General features: G+C 44.2%; 1 protein-coding gene across 1 annotated transcript in view; it reads left to right on the forward strand.

Annotated features, from left to right (window-relative positions):
* The first annotated feature begins 471 nt into the window (after positions 1-471).
* The window catches only part of LOC122334893 (glycine N-methyltransferase-like), a 28,031-nt gene continuing 7,629 nt past the window's right edge, over positions 472-20,873 (forward strand). Inside the window, 4 exon segments of the mRNA XM_043232777.1 lie at positions 472-700; positions 11,631-11,758; positions 11,848-11,961; positions 16,482-16,624. Of these exon segments, the coding sequence (XP_043088712.1) occupies positions 495-700; positions 11,631-11,758; positions 11,848-11,961; positions 16,482-16,624 (591 nt within the window). The 5' untranslated portion in view covers positions 472-494.

Raw genomic sequence — 20,873 nt, forward strand, 5'->3', positions numbered from 1 at the left:
ATTTGAATTATCACTATGTTAGGTAAACCATATATTGCTATGTCTTTGGAAGGCTTTTTTCTTTAAAATTTTCTTTTTAATTTGACATTTTTGTAATTTAATTAATTATTACCTTTTCATTTAACCTATGAACTGAACCCTTTTAACTTCAGAAGCAAATTATAACATTTTTAGGTCCTAATTCCCATGATTCTACAATATTATGCTGGTGCCCTATATTATTATATCAGTTACACTTTTCCTGACATTTACTCTTTAACCTTGGAAAAAATCTGATGAAACATAGGTCGGATATGTGTCTTCCAGCCTAGGTGCGTCATCACAGGTCTCGGCAAATGGAAATGTAGGCGTGAGTGTATTCGCGTGTCTGATTGGTCAAAAGTTTCTGTCTCAACTCAGACGCGATATAAGTGTCAACAACATAAGCATGAACAAGAAACGGGAGGTTAATTCAGATCCGGAAGACGAACTTTCACGTGGTGTGATAATTCAGCATGGTGGACAGTGTTTACCGTACACGCTCTCTCGGTGTAGGTGTAGTTGGTCTTCCTGATCAGTATGCCGACGGTAAAGCGGCGAAAGTGTGGCAGCTGTACATCGGAGACACTCGGAGTAGGACAGAGGAGTATAAGAGCTGGTTGCTGTCCCTGCTCAGAAAACATGGGGCTCAGAAAGTGCTGGATGTAGCCTGCGGCACAGGGTATGACCTAACCTGAATATTTTTTAAATAATAACTTTTTAAAAAATCAATATATAAATGTACAATTATGGCTAAACACCTTTAGCCTTTAGACTTTAGTCCAGACTAAGATTGCTTTGTGGTTTAGCCAGTTCAACCTCTCAGAAATCTAGGTCATGTGGTTGGGCATTGAAACCGAAGGCATTTTTGGCTGAATTACACAAATGCTTTGTGTTATTTTCCACTGTGTGTGTGCTGTCAATTGTCGAAAAAACTTCAACTTCTGCTCCCTGTCAGTGAAACATGGACACTTACTTGTCTAATAATAACTGCTGCTGCTGGCCAGTGCTGTGTAGTAGCTGTATTTAGGGAGTGCCTTTATGAACAATTGTTAATTTAGCGTAACCAGCAAGACCTGTTTTTCATTTAAATAAACTCTGGACTGAGCATTTGTATTCCCCACACACTGATGTCTTAAGCAGATATTTATCCTCGTGTCAATTTAAACTGCAAATCATTTGCAAATCAGTTTAAAGTCAATGAAATGGAAATCGTAACCAACTTTTGCAATGTCATCTTTATAATACAAAAAATATAGGTACGGGGTCATTTTAGCTGTAGCTTAAATGTACATATATATATATATATATTACACACACACATTTTTGTGCGGTGTTGGAGATGTCACAAACATGATCTCTCCGCGATTTAATGTGTAAATTCTTATTAACTGTCATGCATTGTGAGTAGCACATTTCTTCTCCAATGGAAGCACATCCTAATGCAGGTTTGCAGGCAGTTATGGAGTGAGAAGTTGCTGGAGGGGAGGGATTGAATTTTGGCAGCCCATTGGACAACATTATTTTCCAACCTTCACGCAAGTAGACGCTTCAAAGGAATGTGTGTGTGTATATATATATATATATATATATATATATATATATATATATATATATATATATATATATATATATATATATATATATATAAGTTTTGCTATATGTTAACATGTAACTATATTTAACTTAATAGAATTGCCTAGGAAAGTGAATATCTTTATTATATATAAGTATATGTGCCATTCATGGTGTAGCATTTGCTTTCTCAATATGTAAGGACATGAACTCATTTAACCAGCATTGCACCTTTTCATTTGTTAAAACAGTCATATATCAGAAAAAAAACCAAATGTCTTGTATATAGACCTAATATATGTGATATGTTACTACAGTACTGAATGTATCTCTAATAATAATAATAATGCATTCTTCTTCTTCTTCTTCTTATTATTATTATTCTTATTATTTTTAGGGGTGTAACGATTAATCGATTCTGTTATTTTCGTAATGCTTTGAAATTCTGATTCTAAACTGTTTTAACTGCAGATGGCGCTCTAGACTAGTTTGTAATTTCACACTCAAACGCTCCGGAAGGCCGCTTAGTGGTTAATGTACTTGCAGTGGAAAAACAGAGAGAGGCTGATAATGCATCAACACAGCAAAGGGTGTAGTGATAAATTTTAATTTGATTACCATTGTTTTTTTATAATACGTTTGTATTAAATTATAAATTCTTAAAAAAAAAATCATTTAAATAATACAATTAAAACAGAAAAAAATCACAGGGCAATGTAGGAAAAAACTGAACAAATTAAATAATACACCAACCCAAAATTAAAATTTTGTATGAAAATTAAACAAAAATAACAATTTTATTCAACAATTTAGCACTGTAGCGCCTTTTTTGTGGAGCATTCACTGGATAAAATAAGCATACACTCTTCTGTGTCAGTCGTGACACCACAGATAATTATTATGGCCAATTCATAATTATTAAGATTACTCAATTTATCCAATTAGCGCTGAAAATAACTTTTTTTGTATACCTTTTTTTTTCTTCTAACAAAAATATATTATCATTTAAATACAATAATATCCAAAACATTTATAAAGTAAAAATTGCATGCAGGTTAAAGTGCAAAAAACTAATCGGTATAACTTTACATAAAATGTCATTAGTTAACCTTTAGTTAATGCGTTTCCATTAACAGTAATTATTATTAATCTTTGTTAAAAATAGCTGCTGCTTTTTTTTTGTGTAAGTTCCAGTACTTTTCTGAACGTTATACTTCTAATTTGTACTAACTTTGTTTAATTAACTTGTCTTTTAATTTCCTCCTTTTGCATTGTTATGCTTGACCATTTGTCTGATTGGTATCCTGTGCATACAATGTTTCTCTACTGTATTCTCAATGTTATTTCCTTCAGTGTCTATTTGTATTATCTTTTTTTGTTATTTTGTTGTAAAGAGTCCTTGAGCACTGGAAAGGCACTATATAAATATCTTCTTCTTCTTACTCATAAAAAAACTGTTTATAATACAGTTTATAATTACTTTGATATATTGCTTATAATTGCTTAGATATATTGCATTACCGGATAATAAAACTCCAGCTTGTTTATCGCTGTTTGCCGGATCATAGTCTGCAGCATCAATGATGAGTGAGCGTCCGTGCATTGTTGCTGGATTGCTTAAAATAAGCAAAACACTTGGCATAAGGTGTATTCGCTTAACAAGAAACTGAGCAAAGCTTTGATTCAAGGTTTGAACGTTTGATATCTGGCAATTCACACATCACGTAGTAGAAGGAATAAATGTGTTTTTTTTTTGTTCATTGTTTATTCACCTTATCTTCATGCTTTCATCTCATCTTGCTCAAATTATGATTATTCACATGCAAGGTCATTAGTGTGATTAAAAAAGGGGTGCCACTAAATTGTACAGGCAAAAGTATACTTTGCCTGTCCTAAGCCTTAAGATGGTGTGACTAACTGAGAAAGTTAGTCGCACCAGTGTAACTCAGTGGGAAAAAATTAGTTTATAGCCCTTTCGTTCCTACCCTAGCATGGAGAGGAGCACTCAGGGAAAGCGCTCTGAGGCTAGGCTGAGCACCGAGTTTGGACTCCCCTCCAGGGGGAGGTATCCCTGAGGCTTGGGAGTTTTACTGAGCTTGGAGCCCTCTCCTTGGACAGTACATCAAATATGCATAAACCAAGTTTATTATATGTAAATGTGAACTTGTGAATTTACGGTTTGATTTGAATGCTAACAGAGCATCTGTGTTTCATGACTGACACAGAAGAGAGTACACTATGTGTGTCTAGCAGATGCTCTCCAAAATGGCGCAAATAAATATATATATATTTTTTTATGAACTCAAGCTGAAAACAAACTATATATATATATATATATATATATATATATATATATATATATAAGAAGAAGAAGAAGTGTACAAAGTATAAAGTGTAAAGTGGCTGTTGTGAATGTAAAGTGACTAGTGCAAAATTGTCCAGTGTAGAGTAAAGTGACAAGTATCTAGGGAAAGAGGGGTGAACATGAAAGTCCTGGTAATTAGGTTCTGGGTGTTTCCTGGTTCAGACTCCGAATGCCCTGTGGGAAGAAGCTCCTCCTCATTCTCTCTGTGTTTACCTTCAGGGAACGAAAGCGCTTTCCTAAACGCAACTGAGAAAAGTCCATTGTTGGGATGGCTGAGGTCTTTCATGATCTTCCTGGCCCTAGTACAGCATCGCTTGTTGTAGATGTGCTGCAGCACATGGAGCTCAGAGCTCACCACCCTCTGAAGGGCTCGCCTGTCCTGCATGGTGCTGTTCCTGAACCAGGAGGTGATGTTTCCCGTCAGGACACTCTCAATGGTGCAGGTGTAAAAGTTCCTGAGCACCTGAGATGGGAGTCTGAAGTCCCTTAAGCGCCTCAGATGGTATAGACGCTGCCGGGCCTTCTTTACCATGGTGTTGATGTGACAGGACCAAGACAGGTGTTGGGTCTGGATCCCCCTTCAAGGTTCTTTACCGTCGAAGTCACTCTTGTTAAAATAAAGACACAACAATTTGTTAAATTTAAGAGCTCGCAAGTGGCGTCTTCAGTTGCAAGCGAGAGCAAAACAGTCTGAAAGCCCCACCAGAAAACCTACTTTTTATTGTGAAAAATAAGAAAATACACCATGTTACAAGTGGAGCATCATATCGTCATAGCGTGACTCGTCCAAGGTTGAGTTCTGAGATTAAGACTATCTTCCCAAAACTTGCAAGAAGCGGCCTTGGTACGCGATAAGCAGGAACTGAGTCCAAGATATGAGAGAACAAGCAATCCTTGAAGACATGCACAGGCATCTGCTCTGGAAATTTCCATCATGCAGTCACTTAATGTCAACATTAAATCATAAAAAATCATAGAAAATCATGTTTCATCTAACAACAGGTCCTGCATGATGTGAACACCCAGGTACCGAAAACTGTCCACTCTCTCCACTGGGGTCCCATTGATCATGATTGGATGGTATGAGCACACCTGCTTCATGGTGAAGTCCACTACTAACTCCTTTGTTTTGCTGACGTTCAGGAGCAGATTGTTCTCCTGACACCATCTCTCCAGGTTGTTGATCTCCTGAAGGTAGGCCATCTCATCGTTGTTGGAGATCAGGCCCACCACGACAGTGTCGTCAGCATATTTAATGATGGTGGTGGAGTTTGTAGTGGCCACACAGTCGTGTGTACAGCGAGTACAGCAGGGGGCTCAGAACAGAACCCTGAGGGGCTCCAGTGCTGAGAGTGACGGAGGATAAGGTGTGTTTTCCCATCCGTATGCAGTGATGCAGTGATTAAGTCTCTGACCAGTCTCTCAAAGCACTTCATCACTACCGACGTCAGAGCTAAAGGGTGGTAGTCATTCAGGCAAGAGGGCTGAGGTTTCTTCGGCAAAGGAACGATGATGGACTGTTTGATGGACTGTTTGAACGATGATGGACTGTTTGGGACTGTAGACTGTTCCAGGGAGAGATTGAATATCTCAGTGAACACCGGTGCTAGCTGGTCAGCACAGGCTCTCAGAACCCGACCTGTGATGCCGTCAGGATCTGCTGCCTTCCTGGTGTTCACTCTCCTGAATGCCCTCCTTACGTCGTGCTCCGAAATGGTGAAGGTGATTTTCTCTCTGGCTCTCTCGGCATGCATACTATTGTTTGTTTTCAGCTTGAGTTCATAAAAAAAAAAAAATAATTTATTTGCGCCATTTTGGAGAGCATCTGCTAGACACACATAGTGTACTCTCTTCTGTGTCAGTCATGAAACACAGATGCTCTGTTAGCATTCAAATCAAAGCGTAAATTCACAAGTTCACACTTGCATATAATAAACGTGAGAGAGCGTGGCGCTGTTGCATCAGCGGTTTTTGACCACCAGACAAACTCTACCTCCCCTTGTCTTCCCCGACTCCATTATTCTGTCCATGCGGTAAACAGAGAAAAACTCGGCCAGTCCGGTACCGCTAGGTTCAGCCATGTTTCGGTGAAGCAGAGAAGGTTGCAGTCCCAAATGTCTCTCTGGAACTTGATCCTTGCCCTGAGGTCATCGAGCTTGTTTTCCAGAGACTGGACGTTTTTCCTGATGCCGGCTTGTTTCCCCCGTGGACGCCGGTGCGCATCGTGTCCTTTTGTCTTCGACAGGATCTGGCTCGGCCAACATGGGTCCGGGTTTAAAAATGGCGAAAGGTGGGTTCATTGTACACCAATAGATGTAAGAGTGGCTCGGTCATATGTAATGATAGCCATCTTATATAAAGAAAACAGCCCCGAGTATTAAAAATACAGAAGATTAACAAAAAAACAAAGTTTTGCCGGAGCGGTCGTGACGGCAGCCAACCTCAATGGCGCCATCTTGGATCTCCCAGCGCAGATCAAGGTTTTGGCAAGAGGGACGTTACGTCTCCATTCCCTGCTTAAGGGAACGAGGCATACACAAGTATCCTAACCCCTCAGGGTGGAGTGGGCTCTCACCCCTAGGGGGCATGGCTCACCTTGAGCTTAATACTCATCCTCTTGATTGAAGTGAGTGCAACCAGGAGAGTCTTGAAGCACAAAAACTTCGATTGAGTCCAGCAGCTCAAAGGGAGCATTCCATAGTCCTAACAGGGCAATGAAAGGTCCCAAGAAAGGATGAGGTGTGGTCTGGTAGGATTCATCTTTCTTGCACCTAAAGAAACCTGACGATCATATGATGCCTTCCCAAATACAGTCCATCCTCTGCATCATGATGGGCAGCTATAGCAGCAACAGACTTTCAAACTAGAGGGGGACAGCCTCCGCTGTAAGTAATCCTGTAGGAAGGAGAGCACCACAACAAGCAAGCATCTTTGGGGATCCTGCCTTGTGAAGGGAGCCCTAACCTGAGTGATGGAACTCAAAACACACAGGACTAAATACACGAGGAAATTGATTCAATTAAACACAACACGGCTGAAGACAATAATACAATTAACATGTAGGGAAGGCAGGGCACACAGAGCACGTGGCACGAGACAAAAACAATAATAACAGAGTCCAGAGACGTGACCTATCGCCCCCCTCCCGGAAGGTGCGTCCTTGCACCGAAAAAACAAAACAAACGGGAGCTTTGGAGGAGGTTCCGGTGGAGGACGGCCCCCAGGAGGGGGCAGGCAGACAGGAGTCCTGGGAGGTGCAGACGGAGGGAGGAGCCAGGGAGGAGATCCAGAGCCCATCCATGGTGGTCCATGATGGAGCCAACGGAGGGAGGAGCCATGGAGGAGGAGCAGCGACGGATGGTCGACGACAGACCAAAGCGGAGCCAGAGGGTCGATGGAGCCTGGTGGACTGATGGACCATGGTGGAGAGGAGGGAGCTAGTAGCCTAGGGGTAGCCGACGGGTCTACGAGCCGAGGTGGAGTACAGGACTCGGAGGCAGGACGGTGAGGCAAGGGATCTTCCACCCTCAACGGTGATGGAGACCGGCAGACCCGTGGCGAGCTCCAGATGGTGAGCTGAGGATGAGCGCAGGGGCTGCTGGGATCCATCAACGGCGTTTGACAAGGGTGGAGGGTGGGACTAACTTAAGGCGGCACTGGACAGAGCGCACATGGCACGGGAACTGGACAGAGTGCATGTGGCGTGGGCACAGGAACTGGATGGAGCGCACGTGGCGTGGGCACGGGAACTGGAAGGAGCACTCGTGGCGCGGGCACGGGAACTGGAGGGAACGCTCGTGGCGCGGGCACGGGAACTGGAGGGAGCGCACGGGGAACAGTCTCTAGGGTGCGCTCTTGAGGCAGGCATTCAGAACGGCTGGGCGGAACCAGTGGGCTAACGGGACGGCTGGGCGGAACCAGCGGGCTAACGGGACGGCTGGGCGGGAACAGGAACTCTGGATACAGGGGAGGTGCCCAGTCTATGTCCAGGTCGACATCGTCCAGCTCCTCTTGTAGATCCAGCAGCCCCAGGTGGATGATCAGCTCATCCTCAGCCGATGTGCAGTGGGCGGCGCTCCACTCTGCACTCTCATTACAGTTGGCTGTCTCCACCGTGGCGAGCTCTGTTGCCGGCTCACGCACCTGCTCTGTCACAATCGGCTCGGGTCCGGTGGCGCTCCACGGCTCTGTCGCTCTCCTCGGCGATGGTTCCGTGGTCGTCCATCAGTGGGCACAGACTTGGCCTCCGCGACGCGGGGAGATGATGGGCTGGGTTCTGGATCTGGAGTGGGGCTGGTGTCGTTGTCCTCCAGCGCAACAGTCATTGACGAATTGCATGACACCAGCACCCACTCGATGTATGCGGCGATGCTCTCTCGAGGGCCGTCCCCGGACAGCTTCACTCGTGTGGAGTTGTCGAGTCCTCAGAAGTACAGTGAGCAGAGGAAGCTGTCTGGGTAGTGCGAGTCATTCGCGAGGGTGAGGAAGTCCATCGTATAACCCTCGAGAGAGCGATCGATGAGGAAGTTGGGGTCGTTATAGGGGGAATCCATGCCAAAAAAATAACCAAAAAACAAAAGGGGAAATACGCCACTTTACTTTTAAAGTCCGATCGTACTGTCACGTTCGCGCTTTCACGAGACTAAGCACACGAGACTTGAAATAAACTTAATTAAACATATTTAATCCAAACGGGAAAAAATAAATATACAAAGGCAGGCAGAACAGGCAGACAGGACAAAAACCACGTAGGGACATCGACGATCGGACAACGTGAACTCAAAACACACAGGACTAAATACACAAGGAAATTGACTCAATTTAACACGACACGGCTGAAGACAATAATACAATTAACAAGTAGGGAAGGCAGGGCACACAGAGCACGTGACAGTTTTATACTCAAACACATTTCCTTTTGATTTTTCAGTTGTTACAGCCTGTAGTATCTGTAACAACGAGATAAATAATTGTTTCAAAATTATCGTATCATGAAGCTTGTGAATTAAGTTATTTTGTCACAACACATGAAAGAACTAATTATTTTAATTATTGTTTTAAATTTGTGGGAGTTCAGAATGGTTTGATTTGTCAACATGATGTTACAAAAAACATTGTGAATAAGGTTATTACACTTACTTTAGGTGTCTTGTTGATAATGACTGTAAACTCTTTACCTGCTCTGCATCCTGAATCAAAGCAATTGTCTCTGAAAAAGTTTAGGAGAAATAAAATGTAGTTGTGAAACAGTATGTTTTTACAAATACATACTGTGTATGAGGCTAATCGCTTAACTTTAATTTTATTTTCATAAAGCTATATCTTTTTATTTTTATATTTTTCATCACCATTTAAAGAAAATGTCTATGAGAAAACTTTAGAAAAGGACAAAAAAAATTGTTAATAATGTAACGTCATAAAATACATAAGTATTAGATTTGAGACTTACAAGACTTACTTTCAGTGTTCTCTCCATTAAAACAACCTGTCTGCTCCATATGTCAAAGGAAATGTCGCTAAGAGAAATGTTTCAGCCTTTTTATAAAAACATATAAATATCACACAGCATATAAATATCACTTTAAATTAATATGTTATAAAATACATACTGTAAAGAGAAAATTGTTAATTTTAAAGCTATTTACTGATTTACTGGTGTCTGTAAATGAGTTAGAGACATGTTATTTTGTGTTGATTAAATAAAAAAGATATATGTACATTTTATACATTATTAGTATTTTTTTAAGTTTAATTTACTGCGATCACAAAATTAAATAAAAACTATAATCTGACAATTACTAAATTTGTTTTATTTTTCACATTGTAAAATTTAATTCTAGTAAAGGTTTAATATTCTGCAATAGCAAAATTTTAAGTATAATGAGATGTTCAATGACACATCCTCTTCCGATCAGCACTGGTACAGGCAGGTCCTTAACCACGCCCACCTCCATGGGCCAGGTGCCCGAAACGGCCGACAGGTTCACTCTCCAGGCAGGTACTTACTACGTGTCCCAGTGAATGCAGGTTATGGGAATGTACATGTTACTTTCAGCTCATGGGGCTAGGATTTTAGCCCAAACCAGGCTGACCATGCTGCCTAAATCTAAGAGGGCACAGAAGGGTTTGGCGTTCACCTTGACCTCTGGGGCTCTGATGGGTGGTTCGTGGTGAACGTTGCAGCCTGCCAGCCACATTCACGCAGGGAATGCTGGGTCCTAGGTGGGCATCGGTTCATTGTGTGCAGAGGGAACCACCTGCCTGTTCACTGGTCGCTGGATACCCTTTGGTGCGCGTTGCTCCTCGACTGGGGAAATGGCGGCGCTCCCTCCCCAGCAACGACGCTCACAATGCCATCCTTTGGCATTTGCAGTGGTCTTAAACATCTGTAGGAAAGCCTCAACATCATTGTGGGCTGACATTTTCGGCAACAGTTTTATGGCCTGGGCACTCTCCGCTTGTCTGGAGAGCCAGGTGCTCCTCGTGAATTTCCAGGGTGAAGCTAATGGCTGCTCGGGACACTAATATATATATATATATATATATATATATATATATATATATATATATATATATATATATATAGGGCTACTAAAAAAAACTATGTAAAAAATGGTCTGTGCAATTAATTAATTTACTTAATTTAAGAAATCGTGTATCGTGCTACAGCGCATGTTCGCTCTTAAAGTGACAGAACTAAACATAAATGCCTCTTGTCATTACATTTATATTACATTTAGTGATTATATCAAATCCAAGGCGAGTCACAAATGAAGACAATGAAAGACATCAAAATAAATACAGAAAATAGATGGAATAGAATGCTTTTCTGATTAAAGGAATAGTTCAACCAAAAAAAAACCAAAAAAACAATTTACATTATTTACCCATTCACCCATGTCCTTGTATTTAATTTTTTTCTTTTTCTGAACACTAAGGAAGATATTTTGAAGAATTTGGGTAACATTTGCTGGTGTACACTAACTGAAGGGAGTGAGCATACAAATAGAACACTACAAGAGATTTGACAGACAGATAACAGAATTTTCTTTTTTTTTTTTTTTGTCTGTGAGCTATTCTTTTAATGTTCATAAAGCAACAAACAGAGAAAATCTGCAGTCACTACTCATGACTAAACGTTAATACAGTTGCTTTAACTAAAATGTATTGTATAATTGATGGCAGTGAGAAAGGAGTGAGAAAATCTGACTATGCCACCCTAATAATTAACCCCAGGGAAGAATACTTAAACCACTAGAATTGTGTAAACAGTGCTTTATTTAACATTTGTTCATTAAATTTCTTGAATGTCACTGCTCAACTGAAAAAAAGCACTCATTGTTTTATTGGCACAGTATTTATATTTTAAGTGGTTAAAGTTGATTTCAATTAAAGTGATCATGTCAGAGTGTAGGTACACACAAACGCACACACACACACATTCCAGTATTGCTAACTTGACAGCCCAGTTGGTACTTTATCAAAATGAAATACAGTCAACCAAACATCAGCTGTGTCACCGTCATAATCGTTACTAAAGTACAAAACCTTTAATTTGTACAATAAATAATAGTTTAGCATTCAGCAAATATGAAATATGGATACATTGTAAGGCTGCATACATACATACATACATACATACATACATATTTATTTTTTTTAATTTTTTAAGGGTGGATTCCATCATGTTAGTAGAAGAGGGATTTAATGTGGTTAGTGTGGATGCCAGTGACAAAATGCTCAAATATGCTCTTAAAGAGAGATGGGAGAGGAGAAAAGAGCCTGCCTTTGATAACTGGGGTAAGTAGTGTTCCCTGTTTTAAGTGGGTGACTTTACTGTTATGTGAGTAGTTAAATGTTTGTTCATGGTCTGGACATTTTTATTTCAGTAATTGAGGAGGCCAACTGGCTAACGTTACCAGAAGATGTTAAAAAACCTGGAGATGGATTCGATGCAGTAATCTGTTTAGGCAATTCATTTGCTCATTTGCCAGATTTCAAAGGTAAGTGTAGAGAACCTCTGGATTGTTCTGATAGAACTAGCCATTCTGGTACACTCTGGTAAGAGTAAAGGCTCAGAGTGTATCTAAATTTTAATGAATTGGGTTCACAAAAACAAGTCACGCTGGTGAGCACTGGTATTTCATAGGTGGACACACATTTAAGAGTTTATGCGTGTGTGTGTGGTCTGACATAGAGGAAAATTGGAAATTAGATATAAAGAATATTACTTTACATAAACTTACTACAGATGTTAATTATTTACATTTATTTACGTTTGAACATAAACAGATACATAATCATCAATGGTCTGAAACTCACTTAAAAATTCTAAATTATGATAGTCATTCTAAAATGGTAGAGATTTATGCAATTAAATAACAACGCACTACTGCACGCTTCTGAAACTTGACAACATATATTAACAAATAACATAATATTGTGCAGATATACACTTACAGGATTAACATAACATCATCACTATACCATCAACATTATTAACCTGCTTGCAAAACATAGCTTCAAAGTTTGGCGTCTTAAAGATAATGTACATATGTGGCAGTGAGAAAGGAGTGAGAAAATCTGACTATGCCACCCTAATAATTAACCCCAGGGAAGAATACTTAAACCACTAGAATTGTGTAATAAAGCACACAGGTTCGATTTCCATTAAGATTAGGCAGGAGACATGAGTGCAGTATAAAAATGCAATGTTTATTAATACAGTTAGTTAAAAAAAAACACTAAAACCAACAAACTAGAAACCTCCTACAAACAAAGAATGAAAACCAATTTTAAATAAATGTACTATGTTTTATATGTAAAACAAAAATCTAATGAATACCAACATGGCTGAGGTTCCCAAATGGCAATGGAACAATGTTGAGTTGGCGTTTCAGGGGTGCATTTTCACTCACACACACACACACACACACACACACCCACACACACACTAATGTGCATTCTGATCACTATCAAACAATCAAGGTGTAACACAACACACGATTTGAGAAGAACCACCACCACAAAGAGGAAGACCAGTATGCCTGCTCAGCTCCTGCAACAAACCAAAGAACAATTAATAATGGGGACTTGGACAATGCGACATGGATATCACCTAATGAAGCTTTTTTACAGCAGTGGGTATTAAAATCAGACAAAGCAGCACAAAACAAAGCGAGGCGATTGAATAGTGAAAGAGAGGTAATTTCTTATGGCAAACTCAAACAGAGAAAGGAAATATTAGTAATTATTTAAATATATACATGAAATCAGTGTTAAAACATGTTTTTAGCGTAAAACACTTACCTACAGCCAACAGGGGGAAACTGGACATGATAACCAATTGGCTTTTAAATAGGAGATACTTCTCCCTGATAGATAGGCACTAATGTCACTCACCAAAACCTGTTACATATAGGTATAAAGAACGATAACGTCTTGGTTGCGTATGTAACCCTCGTTCCCCTGAAGAAGGAACAGAGATGTCGCGTCGGATGACCGACGAATTGAGATCTCACTTCGAGAGACCAATCTACTTTAAGTGTATCTAAACGAGCCAATTGAAGATAAGCTGCCGCTTATCACAGCGCGGGTATAAATAAGCAGCGGGTGCAGCGCATATTCAGGTTTTCGCTGAGGAGCTGAGCTAGTGACCTGACCCCTTCAGTGGAGGTGCAGCACCGTGGCGACGGGACGTGACGTCTTCAGGGAACGAGGGTTACATATGTAACCGAGACGTTCCCTTTCAGTCGGTCACTCCGAGTCACGTCGGTTAACCAACGAATTGGGATCCCTACCAAAACGGCATGGACACTGCCTCTTCCAATGTCCTGTGGGAGCCCACAAGCACCCTCAGTCTATCGGTGTAGGCCGGGACTCAACCACAAGAAGCCAGCTACTTTTGTAAACACTACCCATTCGTAAGACTATGAACACTGGGGAACGTACCACGTTCTAGTGAACAGGGACGTGCGGAAGTCCAGCCTTCCCGTAGGAGGTCTCGGAACGAATACGCATATGGACAATATTTCAGTTTGCATATGGAAAATTGGAGGTGATTGAACCCTCTTAGATGGGCAGATGGTCTGCCAGGGAAACACGGGGCTCCAAGGCTATGCCATGGAAATACACACACAAAGTCCTCTTGGGGTACTTTACATGGCTCCCAGCCCTCACCGGTTCTCACGGATTCATTGAGAGGGCCTGGCACCAGATGCTCCGCAACATCTGGCTGCCAAGGGGAATGGAGGAACTCAACAGGGTCTACTGTATGGATGCTCTGGAGCGGTTAACATGCCGACCTGAAACCGGGCCTCTCAGTGCTTCTACCCGTTTGAGGTGAGAAAACAGGAGGATACCGGTTCCACACATAGGCTATGGAATCTAGCCAACATGTTAGGGGTCGCCCAGCCCGCAGCTCTACAAATATCTGTCAGCGAGGCGCCACGAGCCAACGACCAGGACGATGCAACACTTCTTATTGAGTGTGCCCACAACCTGAGGGGGCAGGGCATACCCTGTGCTTGGTAGGCCAAGGTAATGGCATCCACTATCCAGTGGGCCATCCTCTGCTTGGAGACGGCACTCCCCTTCCGTGACAAACAAAGAGCTGGTCTGAGGTCCTGAAGCTTTGTGTCCGGTCAACGTAGCATCTTAGTGCTAGGACGGGACAAAGCAACGTCAGGGCTGGGTCTGCCTCCTCCAGGGGCAGCGCTTGAAGGTTCACCACCTGGTCTCTGAAGGGGGTAGTGGGAACCTTGGGCACGTAGCTGGGCCGTGGCCTGAGTGTTACCTGGGAATTCGAGGGCCCAAACTGTAGGCACAAATCATTGACCGAAAAAACCTGCAGGTCCCCTACCCTCTTGATGGACGCCAATGCAAGCAGGAGCAATGTCTTCAAAGATAACAACTTTAGCCCAACTGCTGGCAAAGGTTCAAACGGAGCCTGCTGCAGTGCTGTCAGCACTACAGACAGGTCCCAAGAGAGTACTGTAGGGGGCCGTGGAGGATTCAACCTCCTGGCCCCCCTCAGGAATCTGATGATCAGGTCATGCTTTACCCACAGACCTCCCGTCTATGCGGTCATGATTTGCGGCGATTGCAGCCACATAGACTTTAAGGGTGGAGGGAGACAGCCTTCGCTCCAACCCTTGCTGCAAGAAGGTAAGCACGACTCTGATAGGGTAATTCCAGGGGTCTTCACCTTGAGAAGAACACCACTCGATGAACAGGCTCCACTTCAAGGCATAGGCCTGTCTCGTGGACAGCGCTCTAGCCGAAGAAATGGTGTCAACTACCCCTTGAGGTAGGCCAGGGACCAGACATGGAGTGGACGCGGGTGCCAAAGGGTGCCCCGTGTCTGAGTCAGAAGATCCTTCCTCAGAGGAATCAGCCAAGGAGGGACTGTCGCGAGGAGCACAAGTTCCAGGATCCAAGTCTTCGTGGGCCAGTAGGGAGCTACTAGCAAGACCTGCTCCTCGTCCTCCCTGACCTTGCACAGTGTCTGTGCAAGAAGCCTCACTGGGAGAAATACATACTTGCGAAGGCCCCACAGCCAGCTGTGTGCCAGTGTGTCCGTGGTGAGTGTCCCCTCGGTCAGGGAGAAAAAACACTGGCAATGGGAAGTCTCTGGAGAGGCAAACAGGTCTACCTGAGCGGCTCCGAAACATTCCCAAATCAGCTGAACCATCTGGGGATGGAGTCTCCATTCTTCTGTTGTACGTGGCCCCCCAGCCGGTGGTGGAGGCATCCATGAAAACTATGCCATACCTGGAGACCTGCTCCAGGGGCACTCCGGCCCAAAGGAATGAGAGGTTTGGCGGTAGGCCGGTGTTATTTGAATCCGGTGAGTGCCAAGTTGCCATGCCCACCTCGGGACTTGATCGTGTAGCCAGTGTTGAAGCGGTCTCATATGGAGTAGTCCCAGCGGCGTCACTGGAGAGATCAGCAGTTACATTTAAATAAATATAACTAAAATCACGAAAGATTGGAGTCAGATAAAATTATGTATAAGGTCAGTACTCTAATTGGAAACACAAAAGATTAATAAATATTAGTGATTTTTGAAGAGACGCATAGGAAAGACCAAACACGCATTGACCTTCGACCAGGGCCTCTGAATTCCGTTCTGCAGGAAAAGGGGGACCCTTACACAATCCACTCGATGCAGGAAAACGACTTCCGCTGAAACGCCATACTCCAACACTCGTAGACCGTCTTTGGAGCAGAACAGTCACGCTCGGCTCCGAAACTAAAAGCTGAATATGCGCTGCACCCGCTGCTTATTTATACCCGCGCTGTGATAAGCGGCAGCTGGATGCGATTAGCGCATGCCAATCTTCAATTGGCTCATTTAGATACACTCGAAGTAGATTGGTCTCTCGAAGTGAGATCCCAATTTGTCGGTCATCCGACGTGACTCAGAGTGACCGACTGGAAGAGAACAGATTTGTGTAAATATATAAAAATGCAACTAAAGGGAATTAGCGGATTTGTTTAACCATTTTCTCATATCTTACAGGGGACCAAAGTGATCAGAAGCTTGCTTTACAAAACATAGCCAGCATGGTGAAACCTGGAGGAATCCTAATCATTGACCACCGTAACTATGATTACATCCTTGAGACTGGCCAAGCACCCCAAGGAAAGAATATTTACTATAAGGTAATTAAAGACCCACAAATTTTCAGTAAAACAGTAAGTTATGGCAAGGCATATGGGCGGGTGCTCTTGATTTTGATACAACCTATTTAATAAAGGGCTTTCGCACCACATAGTTCTGTTGAGACCACTATCATCAAAGATTTGCATATAGTTTAAATTGACGGTAGGGTTATGTCCTCGGCAAGACCTCCCTTCTTGTCTATGCATCCTCTTGCCAGCATGCATGAGAGCAGGGAGAGTGGCAAAAACCCCCCTGCCGAACTTGACATGCTGAACTAACGCTATGCCAGCAGGGTAGTTCCTAGAATTTTTTTTCCCTCTGCCTGTTTTGCTGGTTGCATTCACACCGGCAGCAGGAACACTGAAACTGCCAACAGTGATGTATTTATTCATGGCATTTACTGTGCGGACCTCACCAACCGGTAAGTGGATGGTGCTATGATCAGATCTTATTTTTGTTGTGACATGGGTTTCATGATAGCGGAGATGGAATATAAACGCATGAGATATATAAGAGCAAAATGTTGGACTACGCATAAGACTGAGTAAAAAATATTGATATCTTTATATGAATTGATTCTCATTTTTACAGAACATTATTGATTCTTAAATCCCAAGAATCCAATAGTCTGTTATCAGTTAATGGATGGAACATTGAAGGGCACTTCAAGTTCAATATATTGCAAGAAGCATTATGCTTTGGTACTTTTATTATGAAAAACTAAATTATCTGTTTTCAAATTCTGTCCATTTTATTGCAGTATTTAAACAATGAATACAGTTTTGGCGCTGTTTAATATGGAGTGACAGATCGCTGTTGTTCCCTATCAAAAGCTACTCTCGATGCTGCGCTGAATGCGCTAATGAGAACGTCTTTTGTTCGACCAGTTGTTGAAGCACGTGTGTCAAACACGCCAAAGTTTGGCTTATATAACCTCGGTCAGGTGACGTCACCTGATCATGAACACCTGGAGGTTATAAATAGATGTGACGCGGAAACATCCTCAGGTCTTTTGTCTTCAAGGACCGCATTGTGTGTGAGTGTGTGTGTGTGAAAAAATATATATAAAAGAGAAGAGAGAAAAAAAAAAAAAAAGATAATATGACACATCAAGAAAGGAGATGCTTGCCTCCGTGCCAGAGGCAGCTCTCCGATGACGATCACCATAACTTTTGTTTCGAGTGCTTGGGGGAAGAGCACGCGATCCTCGGGCTCGAGGGCGAGTGTGAGCACTGTGATTTGTTTTCTATCAAGGTGCTTCGCGCTCGCCTCGCCTTTTTTAAAGGAGGATCGAGTGGATCGTGTGCCGATCCGGCTGCTGAGCGTGAGACGGACCAGCCCCTCTCTCTCGCTCTCGCGGATCGCGAAGCCCTCGCGTCCGTTTCTCTATCACGCCCCAGCGCTTCTTCTGAACGGACCGAGGAGACTTCATCTCTTGCTTCTGGGAAGCAGAAAGTGCCACCACAGAGCGCTCCTCCCGCGACAATAAAGCGTGAGGAGCTACTCGAGGTGGTAACTCATGCAGTCGAAAGATTACATCTAGACTGGCCCCAGGAGCGAGAGAACCCCAAGCGCTCGAAACTAGACGACAGATTTCTGTCGGGTGGCCGGGAGGGCCTCAGCGGCGGTCTCTCCCCTTCTTTGACGATCTCCACGAGGAGTTGGTGCGCTCGTGGAGTAAGCCTTATTCGTCCCGTGTCTCGCGTGCCATCGGCGTCGATTTATTCGACTATCGTGGATGCGAAGGCATCGGGCTACTCGATGATGCCCCAGGTGGAAGAGGCGCTTGCGGGCTATCTCTCCTGGAACTTCATCGTCCCTAAAGACCGACCCTCCCCACCAAGCCGTGCCGTATGACATCTTCGCTGGTGGGGAAAGCTTTTCAGGCAGCGGGTCAGGCTGGTGCTTCCCTGCACACCATGGCGGTCCTGCAGGCATACCAGGCTGATCTGCTGAAGGACTTGAGCACAGGCGGGTCCATAGATGAAGAGGCGTTTTTAGAGCTGCGCGCCGAGCCACAGATCTGTCTCTCCGTGCGACCAAGCAGACGGCCCGTGCCATCGGCCGTTCTATGGCTGCTATGGTGTCCACGGAGAGACATCTGTGGCTCAACCTCACGGGCATCAAGGACAAAGACCGCGCCATCCTCCTTGATGCCCCTGTCTCGCCTTCCGGCCTATTTGGTGACTCAGTTAATGCCGTCGCCACTAGGTTTCGGGAGGCGAAACGCTATGAGGAAGCGTTCGTGAGGTTTCTTCCCCGCCGTGCTCAAGAGTCGGGACCGTCGGCCACCCGGTCCCGACCAGGTCCGGTTCCTTTGAGGCGTGAGGCACAGAGGGACAGTGTGGCGAGCCGAGCACCCCCTCGTAGAGCTCGCCGCTCTTCACAGTCCGCCTCAAGGAGACCGGACCTGCGGAGCATAATCTCCGCAAAGAAGAAGTCCTGATGCTGGTGCACTCAGCACCGTGGGGGTGCCTCACCCCGGGGAGGGGCGCGAAAAATTCCAACAGAGAATAAAGGCTCCTTCCTGGCACCCTCAGGAAGCCATTGTTCAATCTCCGCCGCCACTGGTGTTTCGGGGAGCAACAGTTTCCAACGAAACGTTGGATGTTCGGTCGCCTCCTGCCACGTTTCAGGACGCCAAACATCTAACAACCCCCCAACAAAACGAAGTGTCAAAATTAGTGCCCCTTTCAGAGAAGCTGGCAGCGTGGAAGCTTCTGCCAAATATCTCCCCATGGGTCCAAAAGACCATAGAAAGAGGCTACAGGATTCAGTTCGCATATCGTCCTCCGCGTTTCAACGGCGTGATTTTCACTTCCGTGAAACCGGAACGAGCGCATTTGTTGATACAGGAGTTGCAAACTCTGCTGGACAAAGGGGCCATAGAACGTGTTCCTCTACCAGACAGACAGTCAGGCTATTACAGCCGGTATTTTCTCGTTCCCAAGAAAGATGGGGGGCTGCGTCCGATTTTGGATCTTCGAGGATTGAACCATCACCTCAGAACATACAAGTTCAAGATGTTAACAATAAAAATGATTGTTTCTCAAATCCAACCGGGCGATTGGTTTGTGACAATCGATCTAAAGGACGCATATTTTCACATAGAAATATTGCCACAACACAGGAAGTTCCTGAGGTTCGCTTTCGGGGGCGAAGCTTACCAGTATCGGGTTCTTCCTTTCGGCCTAGCATTGTCACCCCGCACATACACAAAATGCATGGATGCAGCTCTGGCTCCTTTACGACTGCAGGGCATCCGCATTCTAAATTACATAGACGACTGGCTGATTCTGGCTCAGTCTCAAGAGCTTGCGCTTCGACATCGGGATGTCGTCCTAGCTCATCTCGGATCGCTGGGGTTGAGACTCAACGCCAAGAAAAGCGTTCTCTCCCTGTTCAGAGGACAACATATTTGGGGGTCGTATGGGATTCGACCACGATGCAGGCACAGCTGTCTCCTGCACGCCTCGAATCCATTCTAAACACCCTAAAGAGCATCAAGCTAGGCCAGAAAGTCACTCTTCATCACTTTCAGAGAGTTCTAGGTCTCATGGCAGCTGCTTCCACAGTGATACCTTTGGGCCTCCTGCACATGAGATCGTTTCAGTTGTAGCTCAGAGCCAGGGATTTCATCCAAGGGCCAATCCCCAGAGGCAAATAAGGGTTACGCAGCGTCGAGGGCTTCTGCACCTATCTATGTGGTTCAGACCCGGTTTCTGACCTTGGGTCCCACTCTGAGGTCCGTGTTGTCATCGCAAGATGCTAACGACAGACGCATCCCTCACGGGTTGGGGAGCGGTCTTAGATGGCCGCCCAGCCCAAGGGATCTGGAGAGGTCATCTTCTCGAATGGCACATCAATTGCCTCGAAATGAAGGCTGTATTTCTGGCCCTGAAATACTTCCTCCAGCAGTTGAGAGGCTACCATGTCCCTAGTGCGGGTGGACAACACGGCAGTAGTCTCTTACATAAATCGCCAGGGCGGACTGCGGTCGCGCCGCTTGAACGAGCTAGCGCAGCAGGTTCTGCTTTGGGCGCAGGACAAGTTCCTGTCCCTCAGGGCGATTTATATTCCCGGTCACATGAACAGGGGAGCAGACTTGCTGTCCAGACAAGCTGTGACACATGGGGAATGGAAACTCCACCCCGAAGTAGTCAGTCAAATCTGGGAAAGGTTTTACTGAAGCAGAGGTGGACCTCTTTGCTTCACAGGAGACAGCACAATGTCCCCTCTACTTCTCTC

The sequence above is a fragment of the Puntigrus tetrazona genome, unplaced genomic scaffold (genome assembly GCF_018831695.1).
Source record: "Puntigrus tetrazona isolate hp1 unplaced genomic scaffold, ASM1883169v1 S000000671, whole genome shotgun sequence".
Classification (NCBI taxonomy): Eukaryota; Metazoa; Chordata; class Actinopteri; order Cypriniformes; family Cyprinidae; genus Puntigrus; species Puntigrus tetrazona.